Genomic DNA, 24,755 nt, shown 5'->3' with positions numbered 1-24,755 from the left:
AGCCCAGGGGATGTCCAGGCTTCTGCATGGCAACCCAGGTCTTTCACACTCTGACACCAGAGTCATATGGGTCTCTCCATCCTTATATATTGTCCTTTTATCCAGTTGAATTATGAGTATTTAATAGTAGGTATAAGCAGGTTAATTGTCATTAAGGAAATCAACATTTGGGACTTTCTATTCTGAAGGAGTAGATGAGGAAGATCAAGAATTCATATTTATGAGGTAATGGAGATTCTTTCTTTAGGAGTGGCTCTAGGAGAGTGCTTGTTTCAGTGAAGAGAAGACTAAGGTCTTTTACCTTGTTTAGTTTAGATCTACCCAGTTCTGTTTTGTGTGATGGAACTTTCCGGTCTTACAGAGGTGGGGCTGGATTGGTGGGTCTAGTTGCCCAGAGGGGAAACTATCTCTGTTGGTATCTAACCAAGAGCCATACTCTCCAGTCAGGTTAGAGATTGTTTCATGGCTTTAGCCACTCCCTCATTTATAGCCTTAACTTCTCTGCCCAATTCCCTTTCTCTTTTTCTCTCTTGGCAAAATGTGACTGTGGATCAGTCTGTTTGTCCGTCTTCTGTGCATCTTCATTATGGCTGCTGAGTGCTGATGGAGGCGATCTCAGATCCATACAGATGAAGATCACCACTTGGGCCCTCAAAACTTTCCTATGTGTTTCTCCCTCTCAGCTCTTTCTCCTACAAAGTGGCTATTTTAGACCTTCACAAAATTTCTTCCTGCCACTTCTCTTCTCAGTTTCAATAGATGACCTTGCTTTCTGCTTCACAGAAAAAAAAAAAAAAAAAAAAAAAAAAATTAAACATTATCCTGTGAGAATGTAGAGAAGCTATTTAGGTGTTTGGTATAAGATAGAAAAATTAAGTCATCCTTGACTCCTCTTTCTTCCTTACCCCTCACTGAATGAACACCACCTCATGAGTTCCGCCTCCTGAATATCTCTGTCCTCTTCCTACCATCTCTGCTTGTCTTTCGTTAGTGTGGCTCCTCATAGTCTATCACATGAAAGGTTTCCTAATTGATCCCCTGCCTCTGTTGTTGGTCCCTACACTCCTCACAGATACATCATCTCTCTCTTCTGCTTATGGCTCTCCAGCAACTGCCCACTGCTCTTAACTTAAAGCCCAATGTGGGTTAAAAGCCAGTAGACACTCCAATGTCTGCTCCCTTTTCTGTTTTCTTGGCTCACTGTTCCCTGTCTAGCTCTTTTAAGAGCGCCTCAGCTTTGAAAATGCTCTTTTATGCATTTAGGCTTTTGCTCTGCCCAGTCCCTCTGTTTGGATTGCTGGTTCCTTGGCTAATTCACATCATCCTCTTAGGTGCAGTTAAAGGGTTGCTTCCCTTACTGACCCAGGTTGGGGATGTTGCTCCTCCCCCCATAGGCTGCCGCCTCACTTCATGCTGTTATTCTGAATAGCGTTTGTCATACTATGTTCCCATTGCTTGTTTCTCTGTGTTCCCAATGCTTAATGCAATATCCAGCACAATAGTAAAAGTTCATTAAATATTTTCTGACGAAATGATGCGGTGTTGTGAAAAAACCATGGGATTTGAAGTCAGACCGCGTTTAATTGTGTTCCTCTTTTCTGAGCTTCAGTGGTGTGTATTTGTGTCTCTGGTTTTTGTGTGTCTCTTTGTATGTGTGTGAGTGTGGATTCATTTAGGTAGATCCATAAGGCACCTAGCAGGGTAGGTCATCAGTAAGGGATAATCTCCATCTGCTCAGTCTATCAGTTTGGCCTTCAAACAGCGTGGAAAGCTGGAGCATCTGGAAAGCCCAGCCCTGCTTCCCGCACAGTGAGGGAGGCCTGGTCTATCTGAGGCTGCTCATGTTGAGCCATTCTACTCAGTGGCTCTGTCCTTTTCCTTCCAAAGGCAGACTTTTGCTCCCACCCTCCCCTGCCTCCTCCAAGACCTTGTACCATCTCTAGTTACTCAGTAAGATAGCCAGAGGGGATTCTATAGAAAGTAATGACTTCCAAAATGAGCGAGGTGGCACAGACATAAATGTGAGCGATTTGAATGGCAAGATGAGGAAATGGTAAGGGAGCATTCAGCTGGTTTGATTACCTCCTCAGTAGAAGTATGATTGCTAATGCATGTTGAGATAACTTGCAGGTGGGAGAACTGTATTACACTGTTTGTGCAATTTGATGTCTCCGTGAGAAAAATGGGGAAAAGTACTACAGAAGCATGAAAGAGTCTCTTGAAATTTGAATTTCTAATGAAATTTGAATTTCATTATTATTATTTTTTATTTTCAGAAAGAAAAATGGGTGTATTTCTCAAATTATAGCTGTCATCAGTGGAGGGTCTGGCATGTGCCAACATTGTGCTTAGGACTTTGCCTACATGATCTCATTGACTCCCCACAAGGACCCTATAAAATAGCATTGTTACTACCATTTGCCCCTAGGGAAACTGAGCCTTGGCAGTGCGAAATGACTTGTTCAAGGTCTCACAGCAAGTAAGCAGTGGAACCAGTCTATAGATCCAGGTTTGGCCCCCAGATCATATCATTACTCAGGGGCTGGTGGATTTGACATCCCTCTTGGGCAGGAGTCTAAAACATCTATGAATTCTTTAGAAAAGGAGACCTGGGTCATTATAACTCCACATAGGTTGCTGGGAACAAATCATATCAGAATATTACTATTTCCTTTTTTAGACAGCATTGTTAAGCTTCTCAGTCAGAGGAAGTGCTGGGTTTGGATATTGTGTTTTAGGAGTTTGGGAAAGTATTTGACAAGGTCTCTGTAGAGGTCCTTGTAGACACTATGGTATGAAGTAGCTGATGTTCTGCTCTGAGGTTTGAATGGTTGTACCTGGATAGGCTTGTATCAGTCAGTGCTGATTGGAGGAAACAGAAACTTCCCTAGGTGTTTTAAACATAAAGAGATTTAAGTCAGAGATGGGAATATTAACAAAATCAGTGGAAAGGTTGGAGGAAAGGGCCGTGTAAACTAGGCCTCTAGGAATGACTCCTCCTATATCCCAGAAGCAACCCCTCGTGGGACCTACTACTACTGCTGTCGTCAAGAAGGCAGTGAATCCAGAGGCTGCCGTTAACCTCTGGAGTTCCGTACTACAGACTGAGCTCTTCCAGGATGCGAACGCTCCCACCATCCCTGCCCCCCGGGAGGCTGGCGACTGGTGCTGGTATGCTGCTGGGAGACCCTCACAGCTTCATAACTGTGCTTGCCGAAGGCTCATGGCCTCTGCCTCCCCTGTTGCCTTCCCACTCATGAAAAAGTGCGCTTATTCGGATAAGGTGCAGGGAGTTCTGGGAAGCACAGTGTTTAGCTCTCCAGGGGCAATGCGGCAGTGGCTACATTTCAGTCAGCCATAGTGTTAAATCATAAATTGTCAACGAGAAGATTTCTTACTGATGCCCTAGGGCTTAGACCTCAGTCCTGGCTAGGCTCAGCATTTTTTACAGAAACTTGGATGAAGCTATAGAATGAAAGTCTGTTAGAATTGCAAATGACAGGAAGTGAAACAAAATAAAAATATATTCTAAGACACGATCAGGATCCTCTGAGATCTCCACAGGCCAGGAGCAGTGGGCTAGATTTACCAGATAAACCCTGCTCCTGGGTCCGTGTAACTAACCTCACAAGTGCCCATCATTGCAGGAGCCCCTCAGAGATGCCAGTTCTGCAGACCAGAGTAGGGCCTGGGCAGCTCTGAAAAATAAATTTAAAAAATTGAAAAAACACAACTGTACAAGTACTTCTGAAATGTGGCTAGGACTGATAACCAATTTTTTAGAACATGGAAATAAGCAGCTTCACTCTGCTCTCTGCACCTAGAACTTGTTTGGAGTATTTTAGAAGGATGGAGACACAGTGGGGCATGTTCATCAGGGAGTGAGCCAGATGGTAAAGTAGAACGGAGGCCATGATGTATTAAGAGGGGGTGGAGGAGGATGCCTGGGTGGCTCAGTCCATGAAGTGTCCAGTTCTTGATCTCCGCTCAGGTCTTGGTCTCAGAGTGGTGAGTTTGAACACTGGGCTCCACATTGGGTGTGGAGTCTGCTTTAAAAAGAGAGTGGGTGGAGGTCACATTTAGGTTTTACATTGTTTATATAATTAACCTTTCATAACCAGTTTATCAGTGATTAAATATTGGGTTAAGTGATTATAATTGAAGAGATATTTTTAAAATGTCCTTTTTTCATACACCTGTAATATCATGATGACTTTTAAAATATATCACGCTTTATTGTTTCATTTTGGACAGTATATTTATGTAGTTTCATTTAATTACTAAGAGAAAGAAAAGTGGGTTCTGCTTCAGATTTTTAGGAGTTTAGCCTGGAAGTAGGTTCTAGATTGATTTTAAAAGGGTTTAGGAGAGTACCAAGAAGGGGAGACTGACCATTGGGTATTCCTGCTCTCTCATCTAATGTCCCTAGACGAAATTGTGAGAGACCTTTGCTCTGAGCAGCAATGTCCATGTCCCATTCTTTGCTTAGTGACATCTTCTCTCTAAGCTCTGGTTCAGTTCCTTTCCTTCCTTCTTCCTCCCCAAACCTATTTTAGGAAAGTATCAAATATACAATTATAAAATGATTAATAATGTTTTCTGTTTATTAGTCATCCCCCTCTGCCAAATTACAGAGCTTTGGGCCAAAGGAGTAAATTGCTAAGGAAGGAATTTGATGGCCAAGAAACAATTAGCCAGTGTGGCAGACTGTGTAGGGGATATCCCATTCCCACATCTAGAGCTGACCATTCTTTCATGAAAAACTGCTGTATGCTTCACTAAGATTGATTTAGTGCATGACATGACAATAAAGGTGACACAGTGAACTACAGCTCCCACTTGCAGCTGGGTGTAAATACCCATAATAATACTGGGTATCCAGCAGCCCTTGGTTTACCCTTATAGAGGTACAAAATGTCCAGCGAATGTGTGGCTATAGTGGTTTGGAGTTAGTTAGTTACCTGTAGGTACTGAATATGTTCTGCTCTACTGTGTGCTCTTGATCTGTGGGATGTGGAATGTTTAATGATGTGTGATCCAGCTTGGACCTCTTAGTGTAGGTATTTTGGTCATAGGATACCTCTTTTACTAGCAAAAGCACTGACAAGCATGGAAATAGTAAGAGTCTTTCTTGTACAAATGAAAATTTGTCTTTCTTGTAAAGGCCTCTGAAGAAAGGGTTTCCATAGACACACAGTGGCCATTACAATGGTCATTACTCACACAGGAAATCATCCCTTTCATTTAACTAAAATCCTTGGGCTTCAATCTGTCTGTTTCCCTTTATTCTGCCCTCATTAAAGATGGAAAACAGCTGGTCACTATTTTCTGTGGAAGAAGCCTTCAAATACACTCGGATACTTATTAAATTGTATCCTCAGACTTTTTCTGGCTGAACAATTTCAGTCCCTGTAACCTTTGTGCAGGTATTATTTTCTAAGCTTTTAATCTTTTTTATGAATAGCCTCTGGATCTTCTCCATGTTGTCCGTATCCTCCTTTGTTTTAAAATAGTCTGATGAAGTTAAGAAAAAGCTGATGTCAGTAGCTTCTGTATTAACATCCTGGTTTTTATATGTATTCACCATACTCTTGGCAACAAATTAAAGGACAGATTTCCAAGATCATTAATCAGGTGGAACACCCACATCTTAAAATATTTTTAGAAGAACCAATTAGGTAATATTCATAAATCCCTTTGATGTTGAAATATCTAATGCTAAAGTTGTGATTAATTGTTGTTTCATTCCCTATACTTAAGTATCTGGGTCATAATCATGTTAAGAAATTAAAAATTAAACAAATTACATTTTGTTAAAGTATTTTAGGAATTCCTTTCTATATTTAAATTTTCATGAAGGCATTTTACCTGTTTAGAAGACATGTGCAAATTAAGAAAGTTAATAACTTATTGTGGGTAGACTGGCATATTTGCTCAAGGTATATTATATTCACACAATTTAGTTTCCTTGCACATGTTCTAGGGAATGTGTGAAGGAGAAGGAAAACAATTTTTTTCTTTAAAATCTCACATGCACAAAGGGATTGAGTGGTGATTATTTTATTCTCTATTGCTACAGAATTTTTAGTTCCACAGCAAGTAGTTGAAGGAATTGGGGCCAAAATTGTGGAACAAGGTCATTTGGAACAATAAATTTATTGTTAAAATAAAAATATATTTTTATAAGCTAGGGTCAGAATTCAGCTGCAACTAGAGAAATTGTTGTCAGTTTAATGTGATTATTCTTTCTGTGTTTAAAAAAAGTATTTGCCATAGCAACCATAATCACGTAAGACAGAGCTTACAGCCCCAAGACTTTGTGCTTCACTCTTCTGTTAAAGGAGCTACTATTTCTTCTTCCCTGTTTAAAAAAATAAAGTGTCAGAATGTCATTCTGTCTGTCCCACACTTCTGCGAACATGCATTTCATTGTGGACCCCGTTGCACACAGTAGGCATGTGTTCGACATTGTGTAGTTAAACATTACTAGGCAATTAGAGCTGCCTTCCACCCCATAACTTTTAAAACAAACCTAACCTATTTTGTCCTTAGAAAATTTAAAAAGTGGCTTTTAAAATTTTCTTTACATATAACACAGATATGTTCTAAATGTTAATACTGTTTTAAATTAAATAATGGAAAATATTTGGAACTATATGCATATACATTTGTGTAAAAAATTATGTATCTGCATATCATGTTGTAAAGTCATCTGAAAAGAAAAAGCTAATGGAATAGACTGCCTTCTTTTATTTAAGTTGGGTGTTAGGCTTTTGTTAACTCTCCGTAGGAATGATTATTTCTAACTTAGGAATGGGTTAATTTCCAAAACTTTGAGTGCAGAGCCCGACAGGCATTTTACCATAGGTTTTTAGGCCAGCCTGTAAAAGACACTTAAAAATTCTAATGCATCTGAAATACAGTGAAAATTAAACCACTGTGTAGAGTAGTAGATTTCAAGTTTCAAATTGGGGTATTCCTGTTATAAAACAAGATTGCTGCTCCTACCACTTCCTACGTCCTCCAGTTGGGAATAGAAAGATATCAGTTAGGGACTGAATTTGGCTATATGTACCCAGAAACCCAAATAATATGGCTTTAACAAAATACGATTAATTTCTTTTCTCATTTAACAAGAAATACAAAAACAGAGTGTCCTGCATTGGTAGAGTGATTTCACGCTGTCATTAGAGATCCTTTTTGTAACACCAATTTAATCTTCCCTTGTCCTCCTGCTTACAGAATAACTGCTAAATCTTCAGCCATCAAGTCTGCATTCCAGGCAGGTAGAAAGAGCAGGAAGAAACAGGGTGGGGTAGAACCCATATCAAGAAAATAGAGTTTGCCCAGAAACCCTTTTCTCTTATGTCATTGGCCAGAGTTGTATTACCTGGCCATTCCTCTCCCCAAAGAAGGGAGCACCTATAGATATTAGGTAGGCAGATTTTTCATTTTGAGGCACTGGGACACTATTGCTGACTCATATGTCTTGGGACAGAAGCTCCTGATGAAGACTCGGTTAGGACCAGCACAAGACTGTTGGGAATGTAAGTGTAGATTCCCAGAATGAAATTTCTTAGTGATTTTTTTTTTTTTCCTTTTGGTCTGTCTCCTCCCTTTTTATTGTCCCTACTCATTTCTGACCATGTTTTTACTCTTCTTGAATCAATGCAGACAAGAATACTGTCTGGCTTTATCATTTTTCCTTACTCTGCATCTCTAAAGGAAGTGCCAACCCACCCATCTTACTTTTTCATGTGAAGGTTTTTATAAAAGACTAAAGTTTCTGCTGCTTTATTCTCTGTATTGGAAGAGCAACTCAGAGATTTTATTTTTCTCCTCCCCTTTCCTGCACTTGTTGCTGCTCTTAAAATGTAGGCCGTTTTAGAATAGCTACTCTATAAATATTAGTTTCCAGGGCACCTGGGTGGCTCAGTGGTTAAGCCTCTGCCTTCAGCTCAGATCATGATCTCAGGGTCCTGGGATTAAGCCCCTCATCAGACTCTCTCTGCTCAGCAGGAAGCCTGCTTCCCCCTCTCTCTCTGCCAGCCTCTCTGCCTACTTGTGATCTCTGTCTGTCAAATAAATAAATAAAATATTTATAAATAAGTAGATACTAGTTTCCAATAAGAAAAGATTAATCTTGTATTTACTCAGATATAGAGGTCTGAATTAAGGGTCACTGGTATATCCAGAGATCCCTGACTGCTTCAGTGCAGCACCAGGACATCGGTAAAGATGCTGGAATGAAGAGTTTCATGCCTCCTAGATGAAGAGAAAACAGGGAAGGCTGTCTGCAGTTTCTGTGCTGAAGCCAGTGTTGACTGGAGGGAAGGGCACTAAGCAGTGGGAACCTGGCCTGGTGGGGGAAGCCAGGCATCAGGGAGTGCTGTTTTCCTCAAGGGATTCAGAATGTAATAATATGTTTTGGGGTTTTTGTTTTGTTTTGTTTTTTGTTTGTTTGTTTATTTTGTTTTTCTCAAAGTACCTCTATATATGAAATTTATTTTTTTAAGAGAATGCTGTCTAGGAGTTTGCTTCAGTGAAACGTTCTCTGTATTTGTCATATGCAGTTAGTAATTGTGATCCTCATGGATTTCTTACTGTCCCAGGAATTAGTTCCCAGTGAAACCATTTTGACTCTCTCTGATTCTGATATTACTATATAAACATTGATAACCCTGTCTAGTACCAAATATCAAAGTTTTGAGATCTTTGTGCATGTAAGCCATCCTAAGACTGGCTGGTTCAAAGAAGAACTTACACCACCAATAAATAATCCTGTTACAAAATTACTCTTAAAGGAAGAAAAGAATACTGAACAAAGAAAGGTTTTATTTGAGGGAGTATCTTTTTTCCCCTCAATCATTTGATTTACTCAGTTATTTTATGGAAAATTTATTGAGCTACACTTGTAATGTTTTATTTTTTATTCTCATAGAAAGGGCACAGGTGGAGGATAATTGAGGTTAAATTCCTGGATTTATTTTGGAATAAAAGGTTGCCATAGGAACCAAATTTCAATTCTGAAGATTGAAAAAGATGTCTTATAATGATGAGGCCCAGACATGAATTAAGGGTTCTTAAAATTTGATGAAAATGTTAATGGAATGTGTATGTCTCATCCAAATGTCAGTAATTTAACCTTGTCAGATGAACCAATTTCTTTTTTTAACAGTGGGAGATTTTAAGGATGAAAGTTGAAGATAAAGTATCATAAACCCAAAATCTTTATATTACATATATTGATCATTAAAATATATCTTTTCTCCCATATTTTGGTCCTTCTTAACATACAACTAAAGTTTGCTGTGACAGGAATCTAAAGGCAGCTTTGGCTGTTTTCTTGATACACTGTCCCTCAGGAGTTCTTTTTTCATGGATTTTTATTTGAGATATGAGAGTGTTCTATGTCCTGAAAGTTTACTATGAATATTGATGTTTTATACTATCCTAATTTTTATGGAATGCCTCAGTATCTTTTCCGGGAGTACCATTTGGGTCCCAGATGTCTTGTCACACTTATTTTCAAGGCTTCTAAAGCCTGAGCAGCTCTAATTAGAGGATGAGTCTTTAGATAAACAGTTTTTGGTTCCTTTTTTTTCCACTAACACATGCATATTCTGAATATCAGATTCCTTCTGACTTTACTGGGACATATCTACAGTCTAGATTTACTGGGACAAATCTACAGACTACAGTCTAAAAATTGTAGTAGTCACAATAATTTCTCAAATTTATTGCCAGTACACAGTTGCTAGTAATGAAATACTAGCAAGCCTCTACTAATTCAAAAGTAATGATGTTGAAAAACCACATACCATCCCATTAGCTCTTCCTCATGCCATCAATGTTGAACATCTGGGTGGATAATCAGAAACACTCATTGATGATCATAGTTATCTTATTTGTGAAATTATTTGGGTAAAGGATTTAGGTTTCTGCATTAGGGAACTTATAATTTAATGAAAAGGTAAACTCAAAAACATATATAAAAGATATAATTCTTACTAATAATTATTCTTGTTTGCTTACATTATATCATAATGACTCATTTGATCATCATCATCAGAACACCTGTGAGAAAATGAAAAAGGCCTCTGCATAGGTATTAAAAAATAACATTACTTGCAAATAAAGATCTGCAGATGTATAGAGGAAAACTTGGTTAACATAATCAGCAGGGTCTTGAGATGCTTGTACAACCCAGGTTCATTGTAGCATTATTCACAATAGTCAAAAGATGGAAGCAACTCAGGTGTTCATTGCCAATGAATGGATAAACAGAATGTGACGTATACATACAGTGGAATATTATTTAGCTTAAAAAGGAAGGGAATTCTTTTTTAATTCCTTTCTTTTTTTTTTTTTTTATTATGTCAGTCACCATACAGTACATCATTAGTTTTTGATGTAGTGTTCCAAGATTCATTGTTTACATATAACACCCAGTGCTCCATGCAATATGTGCCCTCCTTAATAACCCATCACTGGACCAACACCTCCCCCCACCCTCTGCTCCTCTAAACTCTCAGTTTGTTTCTCAGAGTCCACAGTCTCTCATGGTTCATCTCCCCTTCCAATTCCCCCCACTCTTCATTTGCTCCTTCCTTCTTCTAATGTCCTCCATGCTATTCCTCATGTTCCACAAGTAAGTGAAACCAACACATACTACAACATGGATGAACCTTAAGGACATTGAACTTCAGAACTTAGCTTTGGTCTAGAACTGGTAGGTTTGAGGTAACAATAACTCACCTCAGATGGCAGAGTCCAATAGTAAGCAGCAGGGAAGTCAGAGGTAGAACTTAGACATGAGCTTTAGATATAAAAAATTGGTTTTCTGACTTAAAAAAATATGTCAGAACTCTAGAAATAGAACTTAGAAACAAGGTCTGGGCTGAAGTGAGAGTCAGGAGTTAGATATAAATATGGTAGGTGAAACCATGGAAGTCTAGGATGAGATGGAATCAGCTAGAAAGACTAGAAGGAAGACTAGAAGGAAAGACTAGAAGGAAGACTAGAAAACAAACCTGGGTAAGTCCTTATAACTTCTTTAGTTTATAGTGATGTACAATGACAATAACAATACAGGCTTACATATTTACAACTAAACACTTAGGCTTTAAAATTTTACTTCATTTGACAAATTTCAAATATACTGAAATGATTTTTAATGAAATTATGATAAAGATTCTTGCCAAAATTCTGAAGTGTTTCTACAATCTAAGAATAGTATAGATCTTTGCCTATAGAACTTTGCCTAATCATGAATTCTTATGTGGCCTCGCTAATTTTGTTTTTTCCATTATTTCATTTTCCTTTGTTCGTCTTTAAATTGACAGTGTTGGCTTTGAATCCGACCAGTACAAGTGTATTATATTGCTGAATAAAAAAAAAAAGTTTCATACTTCTATAAGAACCATACTTCTTTAAATATAAGAACTTATACCCTCCCTATGTTCCTTGTTTACCTAAGGAAACGCAACTTCACCACAAGTACAAAGACCGTCTTTCATGGACTACTTTGATAAACAGGACTTCAAGAATAAGAGTCATGAAAACTGTAATCAAAACATGCATGAACCCTTCCCTATGTCCAAAAATGTTTTTCCTGATAACTGGAAAGTTCCTCAAGATGGAGACTTTGACTTTGTAAGTACATTTTAATTCTTCCATTTGTGTTTCATTCTTCTTCATTTTACCATCACATTGAGAAACACAGTTTTTTGTCTTTATAAAATTTAGACTGGTATTAATATTCAGCATGTACCTATATATGTTGGTAAGGGAACGGTGGAACTATAGTTGGCGTATAGACAGGCACTTGGAGAGAAATGTAAATAATTCCTTAGATCGGATCCCAAATTTAGAGAAATATGTAGGAGTCTTTAAAATGACAGCTATGTTAAAAATGTTTTTAAGTAATGCAAATAGGAGATACTCTGACGGTCAGTAAATTTAGTTTCCAAAATAAATGATGCAAAGGTATTTATGACATAGACTTTTGATATTTGCCTCAACTTTGAAAAGTAATTGAATTAGTTTCTACTTGAGTAAGTGTTAATTCCACTTGGTTTGTCAGAAATAATAGTTCTGTTGTATATCTAGTTAGCATACAGATTTCAATGTAAAACTGTGCCTTATTGCTTCTTTGTTACATTTTCTCTTTATTTCTTCTGCCCTATTCCATGTTGTTCATTTCTCTTTTTTTATTTAATTTTCTCGTATGTGTTCCACAATTCATTGTTTATGCACCTCACCCAGTTTGTCATTTTCTTTTAAAGAATGTGTAATATAGGTAAACAGTTCTGACACAGGTATTTCCATATCTTGAGGGAGCAAATTCTCTCTTTGAGGAGTAGACGTTTTTTTGAAGTAAATTTTTACTTTAGCATGTTTTAAATAATGTTACTTTTACATATTCTGTAAGATTTTTTTCCACATAAAATAACTACAATCCTTTATAGCTGTAAATATTAATAACTGCATTTATTTGTAAGTAAATAGAATTTTAGATATCTATATCTTTAAAATGTTTAGGTAATAATAAGCCATTTTGCTTCATCAACATGCTTCTGAATGCTTTGGGATTATAAATATTTTTCACATTAAGTACTTTTCTCCTAAATGTTGTGATTATTTGCATTTTTAAATAAACAGATACTAAAGTTTGAAAATCAGTCCCCAGTATAGTTAGTACAAATTCCTAGCAAATATTAACAATGGCACAAATTTGCCTGAAAACATTAATTGTAACATCTACTTATTTTTGTTTTTTCAATTTTGAAGTTAGATATTAGGAAATAAAATCTGTAGTTCTGGTAAGATTTCATTTTAAGCCATCTACTTTTTAAAAAATCATAAAATATTTAGAATGCTAACATTCAAGCTTTAAATCATTCATGAACATGATGAATTATGTAAAGTGTTTAGCTTCAAAGTACTCTGTCTTGTCTCAGTTGGAATAAATCTTTAATAGCCTCTGGGAAACAGTTTGAAATGAGCTACAAAGTAATGAATAAGTTATCTTGGTTAAGAAAGAGCAAATAAAATGATTTAATTCTGTTACAGTTAGTCTTTGCTACCACCCCCAAAACTTAGTGGCCTAAAATAGCAACTTTTTATTCATAATTTTGTGGGCAAGCATTGTGACTAAGTTCAGCTGAGTGGTTCTTCTGCTGATCTCACCTGGGGTCTCTCAGGTGGCATCATCTGGAAGTTTGGCTGGATCTGAATGACCTCACTAATATTACCTTACTCTTGTGTCTGGCAGTGGTACCCACACTAGTCTAGGCCATATGATGCTATCAGGCAAGCCTGGCATTTTTCTGTGTCAGTAGCAGCATAGCAGGAGGGTGGCAACAGAAGTTGTAAGACCTCTTCAGACCTATGCCTAGAACCTGCACAGTGTCCATTAATAATAGCATCAAAAAGAATGACTACTTAGGAAGACTCTTAACCAAGGAGGTGAAAGACTTATACACTGAAAACTACAAAGCATTGCTGAAAGAAATTAGACACCAATACACGAAAAGGTATTTCATGTTCATGGATTGCAAGATTTAATATTAAGATGTCAGTATTGTCCAAAGCAATCTATAGATTTAGTGTAATCTCTGTCAAAACCCAGTGACTTTCTTTTTTTTGCAGAAATAGAAAAATCCATCCTAAAGTTCATATGGAATTTCAAGAGACTCAAATAGTCAAAACAGTCTTGAAAAGGAGAAATAAAGTTGAGGGTTTCATACTTAACTGATTTCAAAACTTACTACAAAAATACAGTAAACAAGATAGACATAGACAAAACAAGATAGACATATAGACCGATGGTGTAGAATAGAAAGGCCAGAAATAAATTGTCCTATATACAGTCAAATGAGTTTGACATCCCCATTCAATGGGGAAAGGACAACCTTGTCAACAAATCATGCTGAGGAAACTGGATAGCCATGTGCAAAAGAATGAGGTTGAGCCCTTGCCTTACTTATATCATGTATAAAAATTAACTCAAAATTAATCAAAGATCCAGACATAAGAACTGACTATAAAACTCTCAGAAGAATATACATAAGAGAAACTTTATGACATTGGATTTGGCAATGATTTCTTGGGTATGACCACAAAAGCACAGGGAACAACAACAACAACAACAAAAATAGATAAAATAGGCTATATTAAGATGTTTGTGCACCTAGGAACACTGTTAATAGAGTAAAAAGGCAACCCATGGAATAGGAGAAATCATTTGCAAATCACATATCTGACAAGGGATTTACCATTCAGGATGTATAAACAGCTACTACCACTCAACAACAGAAAAACAAACAGCCAAGTTAAAAAATGAGTGAAAGACTCAAATACTTTTCCAAAGAAGATACACAAGTGGCCAATAAACAAAAAGACGCTCAGTATCGCTAATCATTAGGGAATGCAGATCAAAAAACCACAGTGAGATACCACCTCACAGTCATCAAGATAGATATTATAAACACAGAGAAAGAGAGAGCAAATAAGTTTTGGTGAGAATATGGAGAAAGTGGAACCCTTCCTTGTGCACTGCTGATGGGAATCTAAAATGGTTCACCTGCTGTAGAAAACAATATGGCAGTCCTCAAAAAAATTCAACATAGAATTACCATGTGATCCAGCATTTCACTTCCGAGTATATACTCAAAAGAAGTGAAAGCAGGGAGTTGAACAGAGATTTGTACGTTCATGTTCATAGCGACATTATTCATTGATAATCAAAAGGTAGAAGCAGACATTCTACTAGAAATTATCAATTAAAGTTCAACAGATATTAGAATATTGAATTTCAGAAATTGGAGGTCATTTGTGATCTTGGTAAGGACCATTTCAGTACCCTGCTTTTTAAATTTTCACACATAGCTTTTGACATATAATGCTTTCCACTGTCACTTTTAGGCTCATTCTAGTTTTGTGAATTAGAGCCTTGAGTTTCCAATGGCCAGTTCCTACAAGTAAACTTTTGGTAACATTGTCAGCCATCAGATTTTGGAGTCCTTCTATCTGAAAACTCCAAAATTTGTTAGAAAACATTAAACTAAGTTAACAAATATTCCCCCATTCTGCTTTAGATTGTACTGGGCACTCTAGGTAAATTAATTTATAAAGTTAAGATATAAATCAGTTCTAACCCAGAGCAATAATTCAAGTATCATGTGGTTTTGCATAAGCGGGGACTTAGTAAAGGCTGAAGTAGTTTGTGAAATTATATCGCAGAAGGGAACTGTAAGCATTGAAAGATGGCTAAAAGAAGGAGGGAAGACAGGCGCCACAAAGAATGATGTGTGTAGTAAAACATTTAGAGGTAGGAAACCACAAGGTGTATTGGATGAAAATGAAGTTGGGACTTTCAAGTTCATTTGGAATGATACAATAAATGAAGTGGAAAGGTGAGTCTGACTCAGATGGTCTAAGCCTTGCATGGAAGATAGTGAAATGAATTTTTTATTTCCTAGACAGTAGAAGGTTTTTAAGTTGGAGAGGGATATGATGAAAGTGTTTTAGAATATTAATCTTAATGTTAGCATCCAGGATTGACTGACAGGAGAGATAAGGGAAATCAGTTACATGAAGCAGGCTTGAGATAATATGGTAATAAAATAGAAAAGAAACGACAGAAACAGGAGTAAGTGTAGGAGAAATTAGAAAAGATTAAAAAACAGAAATGGCTATCTTACTAGATTAAAGAATTTGCTTTTAGTTAAGGTAAGGAACTGGATAGTAGAAGGCAAAAATTTAAAAAAAGAGAAAAGGAAAGGAAAGGAAAAAAGAAAGGAAAATCCCCTCACAGTAGGAAAGAGGCTTTAAGAGGTCATGACTGGATCAGTTTGTGCAGAATTATTTCTTTTCTGATATATACAGACATGTAGTCTTAAGAGGGGAGTTGGGGGGCGAGCGGGGACAGAGTGACTAGAGCAGTTCTTTCTTTTCCAGCATTTGTGCACCTGTCAGCTGGAACTACTCAACTCTCTCATCAGTTTGAGGAAAGTGGAAAATGTTGTCAGAGCCACTGAGAATGTAAATGGGTATAAAGAGGAGATGAATAAAGGAAGGATTACCAGGGATGAATAAAGAATTGCCAAGAGTCTGGTGAATGTGGTAGAAGACGAAAATGAGTATGTGAGAGGGGCTGAAGGAATAGGAAAAGAAAGTGGAAGGGGTTTGATGGAATTCTTTGCTTACAAAGTAAGGAAATGGACTCAAAGCAAAGACAGATTTCCACTTAAAACACCAGCTGGTAATGATAAGGGAAATCTGGTCTTATTCATCCCATCATACATTAGATATAGAATGTTAAAAAATGTGACTCATCAAAATATAAAGTGTGCTAGGGCTTATGTGTTTATCTTCCCTCTTTGTGATGTGTCTCCAGGCTACCATCCAAAAGAACTGGAGTTTTACATGGTTCCTATGTCTATTAAGTAGCAGTTGCTTTAAACAACCCAAAGTTGTTTTGACCATATTTCCAGCACATAGAAGGCTTATCCTTTTGCTTTGAGGAAAACAGGTTTCAAGAAAGAAAAATCAAAGAAGATACTTCATTGGTTTTTGTAGTATTGAGGGCAGATTCCTAAAGGACACAACTTACTCAGAAAGGTATTTCCTAGACAGATGTGCAGAGTAAGGGAGGAAGCACTATTTATCTTAAAGCCTATATGCAATATAATTTGTATATTTTCTTTAAGCATTTGTCTTTTGGATTTTCTGTGAACTGTTGTTTCATGTCTGTGTTCCTGGATGTAATGAGATGATGGGAGTATTAATTTATGATTTCACCAATTTGGAGGTAGTATAAAGAGAGGATAAACTATATTTGGGCTAATTGAACCAGTTATTTAACTCTCCTAAAAACATTCTGTTTATAAAGGGTGTGCCTGTGAAGATTCCTAAAACAAATGTAAAAGGCAAATCTGTTTATTATAGCACTAGTCTGATGTTTCAGTTTTTGTTAGAATTATTTCCAAACAGCCTTAGCATCCAGATTGTTTAGTGTTAAACAGAGAGCGTGTAGATCATGTTTTGCAGAAATTACAGTATCATACTTAAATAGATATATTTTGGGTAACGTAAAGATTTTGGAATAAGAACAAAAACTTTAAAAGCCATCTGTTAACCTACTATATTGGTTCCAATTTTTAAAGATGAAAAAAATTGGATTGACAATAATTACTAGTATAAGAGGGATTAGGTAAATCAGCCATTTTCTGGTCTTTGACTCAAACTCAAATGTAAGTTAACCTTTCTTGATTACGATGATTCTTAAATATTTGTTCAATTTGTGTTACTCTTTTGAGCTAATGGACATAAGAGTCATCCAGAGCAGCACTAGAGAAAAAGTCTCAATAATGGTAGCAGAGGGGGAAAAAGAAAAGTCCGCCCTTTTAAGTATAAATTTGCCTCAGACTTTCCTAAGTGTTTTTGCACCGGTTCCTGGATTGGCAAATTTGTGTTCTAGGGAAACAAATAGTGTTTGCAAACCTCACTGCTGCACGACACAGAAAGCAGCAAACCCAGAGAAGGTATTCCTGGAGCCGCCATGTACATTTTAGGAATCGTCCCTTGTTATGGAGAAATGTTTCTTTCTCAGGATCTTTTCATCCTCCTCGAGCAGCCGGCAGTTAGGCAGTGTAATCAAGAGGAGACAGCGGTGGAAGATGTAGAAACTTGTAGCAACGCCAGCCCTCTGGAAAGCCAACAGCGACACAGGACTTGTCCACAGCTGGGAGGTGAAGACTGAAGCCGGCGGCATCCCCAGTTTTTACCAGAATAGTACCCCAGTATCATCTGCTTTATCTTTTCAAAGAGGTGTTAGCTAGAAGTTTCCCTTGCAGTGGACTCCTTTAATCAAAGAACTTCTTGTTCTCTTCAGTCCCTAGTTGTGTAGATTGAGGAAACCGCTTCAGTTGAATGAAGTATTTAAGCATATTGTCATCGATTAGCTTTGCATTAATTAAGTGATTATTGTCAAGTATTTCCAGATGTTTGCAAAAGTATTAACAAAGTATGAAAAGATAACTGTAGATATTGCAGATTTATTTCTTCTGGGGTAAAGAAGAAATAAACACAGGCTCTCCAGTGTTTTCGTGGATAGCCCTGGATAAGAGTTTATGATTACAGGTGTACATGTGGCATGAACTGGAGTGTATGTGGCACATTGTGCTTTCACTACGCACTCCTTCCTTGTAGAGCCAACAGGAAATTAAAATTAATGAGAAGCCTGCACTTTGAAATACTTGCAGAATTCTTGACTATTTCAGTCCTTTGCCAGCTCACGAAATCTGTGCTGGCAGTCGTGTCCAACAGATGGTGTGGCTGTGCACAGTTCTATCATGTGATTGTCTGGGTCCCCGTAGAATTTTTATAAGATTTTGACCATCAGTATCCTGAGGTATTTCAGACAGTCATAACCTTTGTTTCGAAAGGAGAGTGGCCTTCTTGAAAGATAGCTGTTTGTATACAGGCAGGAGTAAAATGGTGATAGTTAATTAGTCACTGGGCAATTAAACAGAATTTAATTGATCCTATAGAAGCTAAAGTCAACAAAAATTTTAGTGTCTCTGACCTGCTGCATTGGTTCCTCAATATAATTCAGTCCATTTGACCACCTCAGGTCGAATGAGCATTTTGCTTCCTTATTCCCAAATATGCTGTTTAAAACTTCCATAATTTCAGAAAATGTTATTTAGCGCTTATATCTGGGTAGGGTCTACTGGAACATTAAGCTAATTCTGCTTATTTAGATAATTAATACCTTAAGTTAAAACTGACTATATCATCATTTCCTTTACAAATTAAAGTGAGCAGGCCTGTGCTTAACTGGATTAATTAAGACAGAAAGTGCAGGTGCACTGTGTGGTTTCTTGTCATTGTGTTAGAATTTATTAAGATGTTTAAAGCACATGGCAAAAAGAGAAATGGCTTACCAAGAAGAGTTCTGACAAGCATAAACCTGCCTCATAGTAATTTGTTCTTTTTAAAATGTCATTTATTTAGAAGATTGTGTTGAAAAATTGGCTACTTTACATTCTAAAACAAAGATATTATACTCCAAGTATATGTTATGGCTAATCTTGATGGCTGAGGAAGTTATTTTGACTGTATGGGCTTTCTGTTCATAGCCTCAGTTTGAATGTTTGGTCAGTAAGCAGTGGGGACTGTTGGGATCATTACATCAAAAGAGATGTTAAGAACCAATCGTGGCATTTAGGATCAAAGAGTGAACAATGTAATTTATCACCTTTTAATTTAAGAATGATGTCCCATAGTGTTTACTTCTTAAATAAACCATTAGATTTCAAATAAGTTGTTAGGACTAACTGAAGTTCCGAAATACATATATCAGGTTGTGTTGTTAATAAGAGTTCTTTTCTACTTTACCTGACTCAAATGAAATTTCTTTAAATCTGAAATTATTTTTGTACAGATTTTCAGAATTTGCATGGTAGCTTAGTGTCAGAACCCTTTACATAAGTAGCTTTCACTGTACTCCCCAACATAATCTTTGACAGTTTAAAGTATACTGTTCTTTTTGGATTTATTAAATGTGTTGCCCTAGTTAAACTAATAATGACACCATTCTCTCCCATCCTGACATTAGGGTGGCAACTTTTTCCTATAGTACTTTTCACTCGTTAAAATAGAAGTTTCTTTAGGTTCGATCCATTATGTTGGAAGACTTTCCAGTAGATTACAGGTTTTGTTTTGTTTGTTTTTAATTCAAAACATAGTTGTCTAGATTTAAAACCAAACTAGTTTTGGTTTGTAATTTTATCTGTCAATAGCAGAAAAATCTTCTTGCTATAAATATAGACAGATCTTAAGGAGATAAATGAAAGAGGGTATCAAAATAATATATAGTTGCAGATAAAAGAATTTTGGGAAACAGATATCTTAATTTCATTAATTTATTTTGAAGAGACATTTTTCATGCTTCTTAATAAAGAACCCATTCTTTTCTTTATGAATTAAGTAATAGTGCATGTTTAATTTGATACACAGTATACAGTATAATTAAAGTTGTTAATTATTTAGGCTTATAAAAGGCTCAGTAACCTGGGTTAGAGTATCAAGTTGTAATTGTACAGGCCTTCAGTTTAATTTTCAACTTTCTGTATTAATGTGAGAATGCATGAAGCTACATAATAGTCAAAGTTACAAATGTATAAATGTATAAAAATCTAATAATCAGCCATACTCTTTTAGTAACTAGTCAAACGAAATGAGAGTCAATTGTGAATTATTTCTGCTGATGAAAGAAAGATCTAAAACAGCTAATCATTTTAGTGATTATATTTTTGATGAAAAGAAGTTTACTCTTTTATTAGAACTGCAGTGATGGTACAAAATTCCTGAAATTGCCTTACTTTTGATTTTAAACATTTAATCATTCTTTCCCTGACTCTGAACAATGAAAGCTTTCCCTTAGCATATCCATATAAGGCACAACAGAAACAAGATGCAGATGAGTGCCCCCCTTACGTTGCAGAAATCAGTTAACTACAGCTAATACCTGCAAGCAAATTCTATTTTTCCATTTTCCTTTATTATAGTATTGTAGGTAGAGTCTTACAGAAAAATATTCTTTAAATAACTGAGTTATTTAAATTTAAATTAAGTCATTATTCAAGTCTTAACAGTCTAAGAGACAGCATTTAACAGCAGCTCTTTAGATATGGTATAAATTCACCATTTTATTGTCATTTTTAAAATTTTTATTTAAATTCTAGTTAATATACAATGTAATATTATTTTCAGATGTACAATATGTGATTCAGCACTTCCATACAACACCCAGTGCTCATCACAAGTGCCCTCCTTAATCCCCAACACCTGTTTCACCCACACACACCCCCAGCTCCCCTCTGGTAACCATCAGTGTGTTCTGCATAGTTCAGAGTCTCTTTCTGTTTGCTTCTCTCTCTCTCATTTTTCCCCCCTTCACCCATTTATTTCTTAAATTCCACATGTGAGTGAAATCATACTGGATTTGTCTTTCTCAGATTGACTTATTTCACTTAGCATTATACTCTCTAGCTCCATCCATGTTGTTGCAAATGGCAAGATTTTATTCTTTTTGATGGCCAAGTAATATCCCATAGTGTATATATGCCACATCTGCTTTATCCATACATCAGCTGATAGACACTGGAGCCGTTTCCATAATTTGGCTAATATAGATAATGTTGCTGTAAACATTAGGGTGCATGTATCCCTTTGAATTAGTATTTTTGTATCCTTTGGGTGAATACTAGTAGCACAATTGATGGATTAGAAGGTAGTTCTATTTTTAGCTTTTTGAGGAAGTTCCATACTGTCTTCCAGAGTGGCTGCACCAGTTTGCATTTCCACCAAAAGTGCAAGAGTGTTTCCTTTTCTCCACATCCAGCTAACACCTCTTGTTTCTTTTGTTGTTGATGTTAGCCATTCTGACAGGCTTGAGGTGAAATCTCATTATAGTTTTGACTTGCATTCCCTGATGATGAATGATGTTGAACATCTTTTCATGTGTCTGTTGGCCATCTGGATGTCTTCTCTGGAAAAATGTCTGTTCATGTCTTCTACCCATTTTTTAATAGGATTATTTGGTTTTGGGGTGTTGAAGTTTATAAGTTCTTTATATATTTTGGAGATTAACTCTTTTTTTTTTAAATTTTCAGCATAACAGTATTCATTGTTTTTGCACCATACCCAGCGCTCTATGCAATCTGTGCCCTCTCCAATACCCACCACCTGGTTCCCCCAACCTCCCACCCCCAGCCCCTTCAGAACCTTCAGATTGTTTTTCAGAGTCCATAGTCTCTCATGGTTCACCTCCCCTTCCAATTTCCCTCAACTCCCTTCTCTTCTCCATCTCCTCTTGTCCTCCATGCTATTTGTTATGCTCCACAAATAAGTGAAACCATATGATAATTGACTCTCTCTGCTTGACTTATTTCACTCAGCATAATCTCTTCCAGTCCCGTCCATGTTGCTACAAAGGTTGGGTATTCATCCTTTCTGATGGAGGCATAATACTCCATAGTGTATATGGACCACATCTTCCTTATCCATTTGTCTGTTGAAGGGCATCTTGGTTCTTTCCACAGTTTGGCGACCGTGGCCATTGCTGCTATAAACATTGGGGTACAGATGGCCCTTCTTTTCACGACATCTGTATCTTTGGGGTAAATACCCAGTAGTGCAATTGCAGGGTCATAGGGAAGCTCTATTTTTAATTTCTTGAGGAATCTCCACACTGTTCTCCAAAGAGGCTGCACCAACTTGCATTCCCACCAACAGTGTAAGAGGGTTCCCCTTTCTCCACATCCCCTCCAAAACATGTTGTTTCCTGTCTTGCTAATTTTGGCAATTCTAAGTGGTGTAAGGTGGTATCTCAATGTGGTTTTAATTTGAATCTCCCTGATGGCTAGTGGGCAGAAGATAAGAACAGACACTTCTCCAATGAAGACATACAAATGGCTATCAGACACATGAAAAAATGTTCATCATCACTAGCCATCAGGGAGATTAACTCTTTATCAGATAGGTCACTGGCAAATATCTTCTCCCATTCTGTAGGTTGCCTTTTAGTTTTGTTGATTGTTTCCTTCACTATGCAGAGGCTTTTTATTTTGATGAAGTTCTAGTAGTTTATTTTTGCTTTTGTTTCCCTTGCTCAGGAGACATACCTCAGGAAAGAAATTGCTATGACTAATGTCAGAGAAGTTCCTGCCTGTGTTCTCTTCTAGAATTTTTCTTTCAGGTCTCATGTTTAGATCTTTCATCCATTTTGAATTTATTTTTGTGTATGGTATAAGGAAGTGATCCAATTTCATCCTTTTGGAGGTGGCTGTCTGGTTTACCCAACATCATTTGTTGAAGAGACTGTATTTTCTCATTGGATATTCTTTCCTGTGTTGTTGAATATTAATCGACCATATAGTTATGGGTTTATTCTGGATTTTCTGTGCTGTTCTATTGATCTATGTGTCTATTTTTGTGGCAGTACCATACTGTTACATAATACAACTTTGTAATATAACTTCAGTTCCAGAATTATGATGCCTCTAGCTTTGCTTGTCTTTTTCAAGGTTGCTTTGGCTATTCAGAGTCTCTTCTGGTTTCATACAAATCATAGGATTGTTTGTTCCAGCTCTGTGAAAAATGCTGTTGGTATTTCGATAGGGATTACATTAAATGTGCAGGTTGCTTTGGGTAGTGTAGACATTTTAACAGTATTTGTTCTTCCAATCCATGAGCATGGAGTGTCTTTCCACTTTTTTGTGTATCATCTGGAGTTTCTTTCATCAGTTTTATAGTTTTCAGGGAACAAGTCTTTCACCTTTTTGGTTAGGTTTATTCCTAGGTATCTTACTGGTTTGGGTACAATTGTAAATGGGATTGATTTCTTAATTTCTCTTTCTGCTACTTCACTATTGGTGTATTGAAATGCAACAGATTTTTTTTTTAAAGATTTTATTTATTTATTTGACAGAGAAAGAGAGCACAAGTAGGGAAGCAGCAGGCAGAGGGAGAGGGAAAAGGAGAAGCAGGCTCTCCTCTGGCAGGGAGCCTGATTGGGGGCTTCATCCCAGGATCCTGGGATCATGACTCAAGCTGAAGGCAGCTGCTCAACTGCCTGAGCCACCCAGACACCACTGTAATAGATTGTTTTTAGACTGATTTTGTATCCTGTGACTTTACTGAATTTGTTTATCAGTTCTAGCAATTTTTTGATGGACTCTTCCGGGTTTTATTTTATATATAGTATCACACCATCTGCAAACAGTGAAACTTTTACTTCTTCCTTGCTCATTTAGATATGTTTTATTCCTTTTTGTTGTCTGGTTGCTTTGGTTAGCCTTGCAGTACTATGTTAAGTAAAGTGGTGAGAGTGTACATCCCTGTTTTCTGTTGTCCTTTTTTAAAAGCATTTTCCAGAACTTAGTCAACCTGTGAGCTTCCTTCTGTATTTTATAAGTTGCTCTCATCTGTGAAAATTTCTTCCTTGTTTAAAATCATGCTAATATGAAATGGGTACTATGCACATATGACACATATTTGCATATCTGTTTAGTTTTGGTTTCCACCATCTAGAATTCTATAATGAGACTTCAAAAATTATATTTATTTGGCATCTCCAAGATAGTACTTTATAATTGTCTGTTTACTCTATAAACATTGAGTTGAAAGTTTAACTGAAAATAAACAGAATTTGTGCAAAGTAGCTGAGAAAAATTCAGGCCAAAAACCATCATCTCCATTTATGCCTATTATTTTGAAAGATTAAAAAAAATCACATCCATTTGAAAAGCTAAAGGCTATTTTTAAATGTGATGCATACGGAATTTTTCATCCTAGTATCTGTTTCATAACTAAAGCATTAAAAAACAGTATCACGTGGGTCAGTCTTGCTGTTGGTAATAATTTAATGTGTATACTCAGAATTAAATGAATATACCCCTAATGTCACCTTTATTTTATAATTTAGGAAAAACTTGTTTTATATTAATACTTAATATGAAAAAATAAAACCAGCTTCTAATGGCAGGGGAAGTACTTCTAAAACATTGGAACTTTTCTATTCAGGCTTTTTGTTCTATGTTCAAATATGTAATATATTTCCAGGGGAAAGTGGATTATATTTGTGTGCCCATGTATTTCTCTGGATCATCGTTAGGAAGCTATTACTTAAATTCATTATAAACTCTAAAATGAAATGATAACAGTTCAAGAGAATGCATTCA

At 36.6% G+C, this 24,755-nt stretch overlaps 1 protein-coding gene across 1 annotated transcript in view; it reads left to right on the top strand.

The window, feature by feature from the left end:
- The window catches only part of STK3 (serine/threonine kinase 3), a 277,957-nt gene that overhangs the window by 199,789 nt on the left and 53,413 nt on the right, over positions 1 to 24,755 (top strand). Inside the window, exon 10 of the mRNA XM_032315535.1 lies at positions 11,480 to 11,655. Coding sequence (XP_032171426.1) covers positions 11,480 to 11,655 — 176 coding nt within the window. The remainder of the gene's footprint in view (positions 1 to 11,479; positions 11,656 to 24,755) is intronic.

This window comes from Mustela erminea, chromosome 16 (genome assembly GCF_009829155.1).
Source record: "Mustela erminea isolate mMusErm1 chromosome 16, mMusErm1.Pri, whole genome shotgun sequence".
Lineage (NCBI taxonomy): Eukaryota > Metazoa > Chordata > Mammalia > Carnivora > Mustelidae > Mustela > Mustela erminea.
Note: the sequence above shows the minus strand (reverse complement) of the source record. Positions and strands in the feature narration are given on the sequence as shown.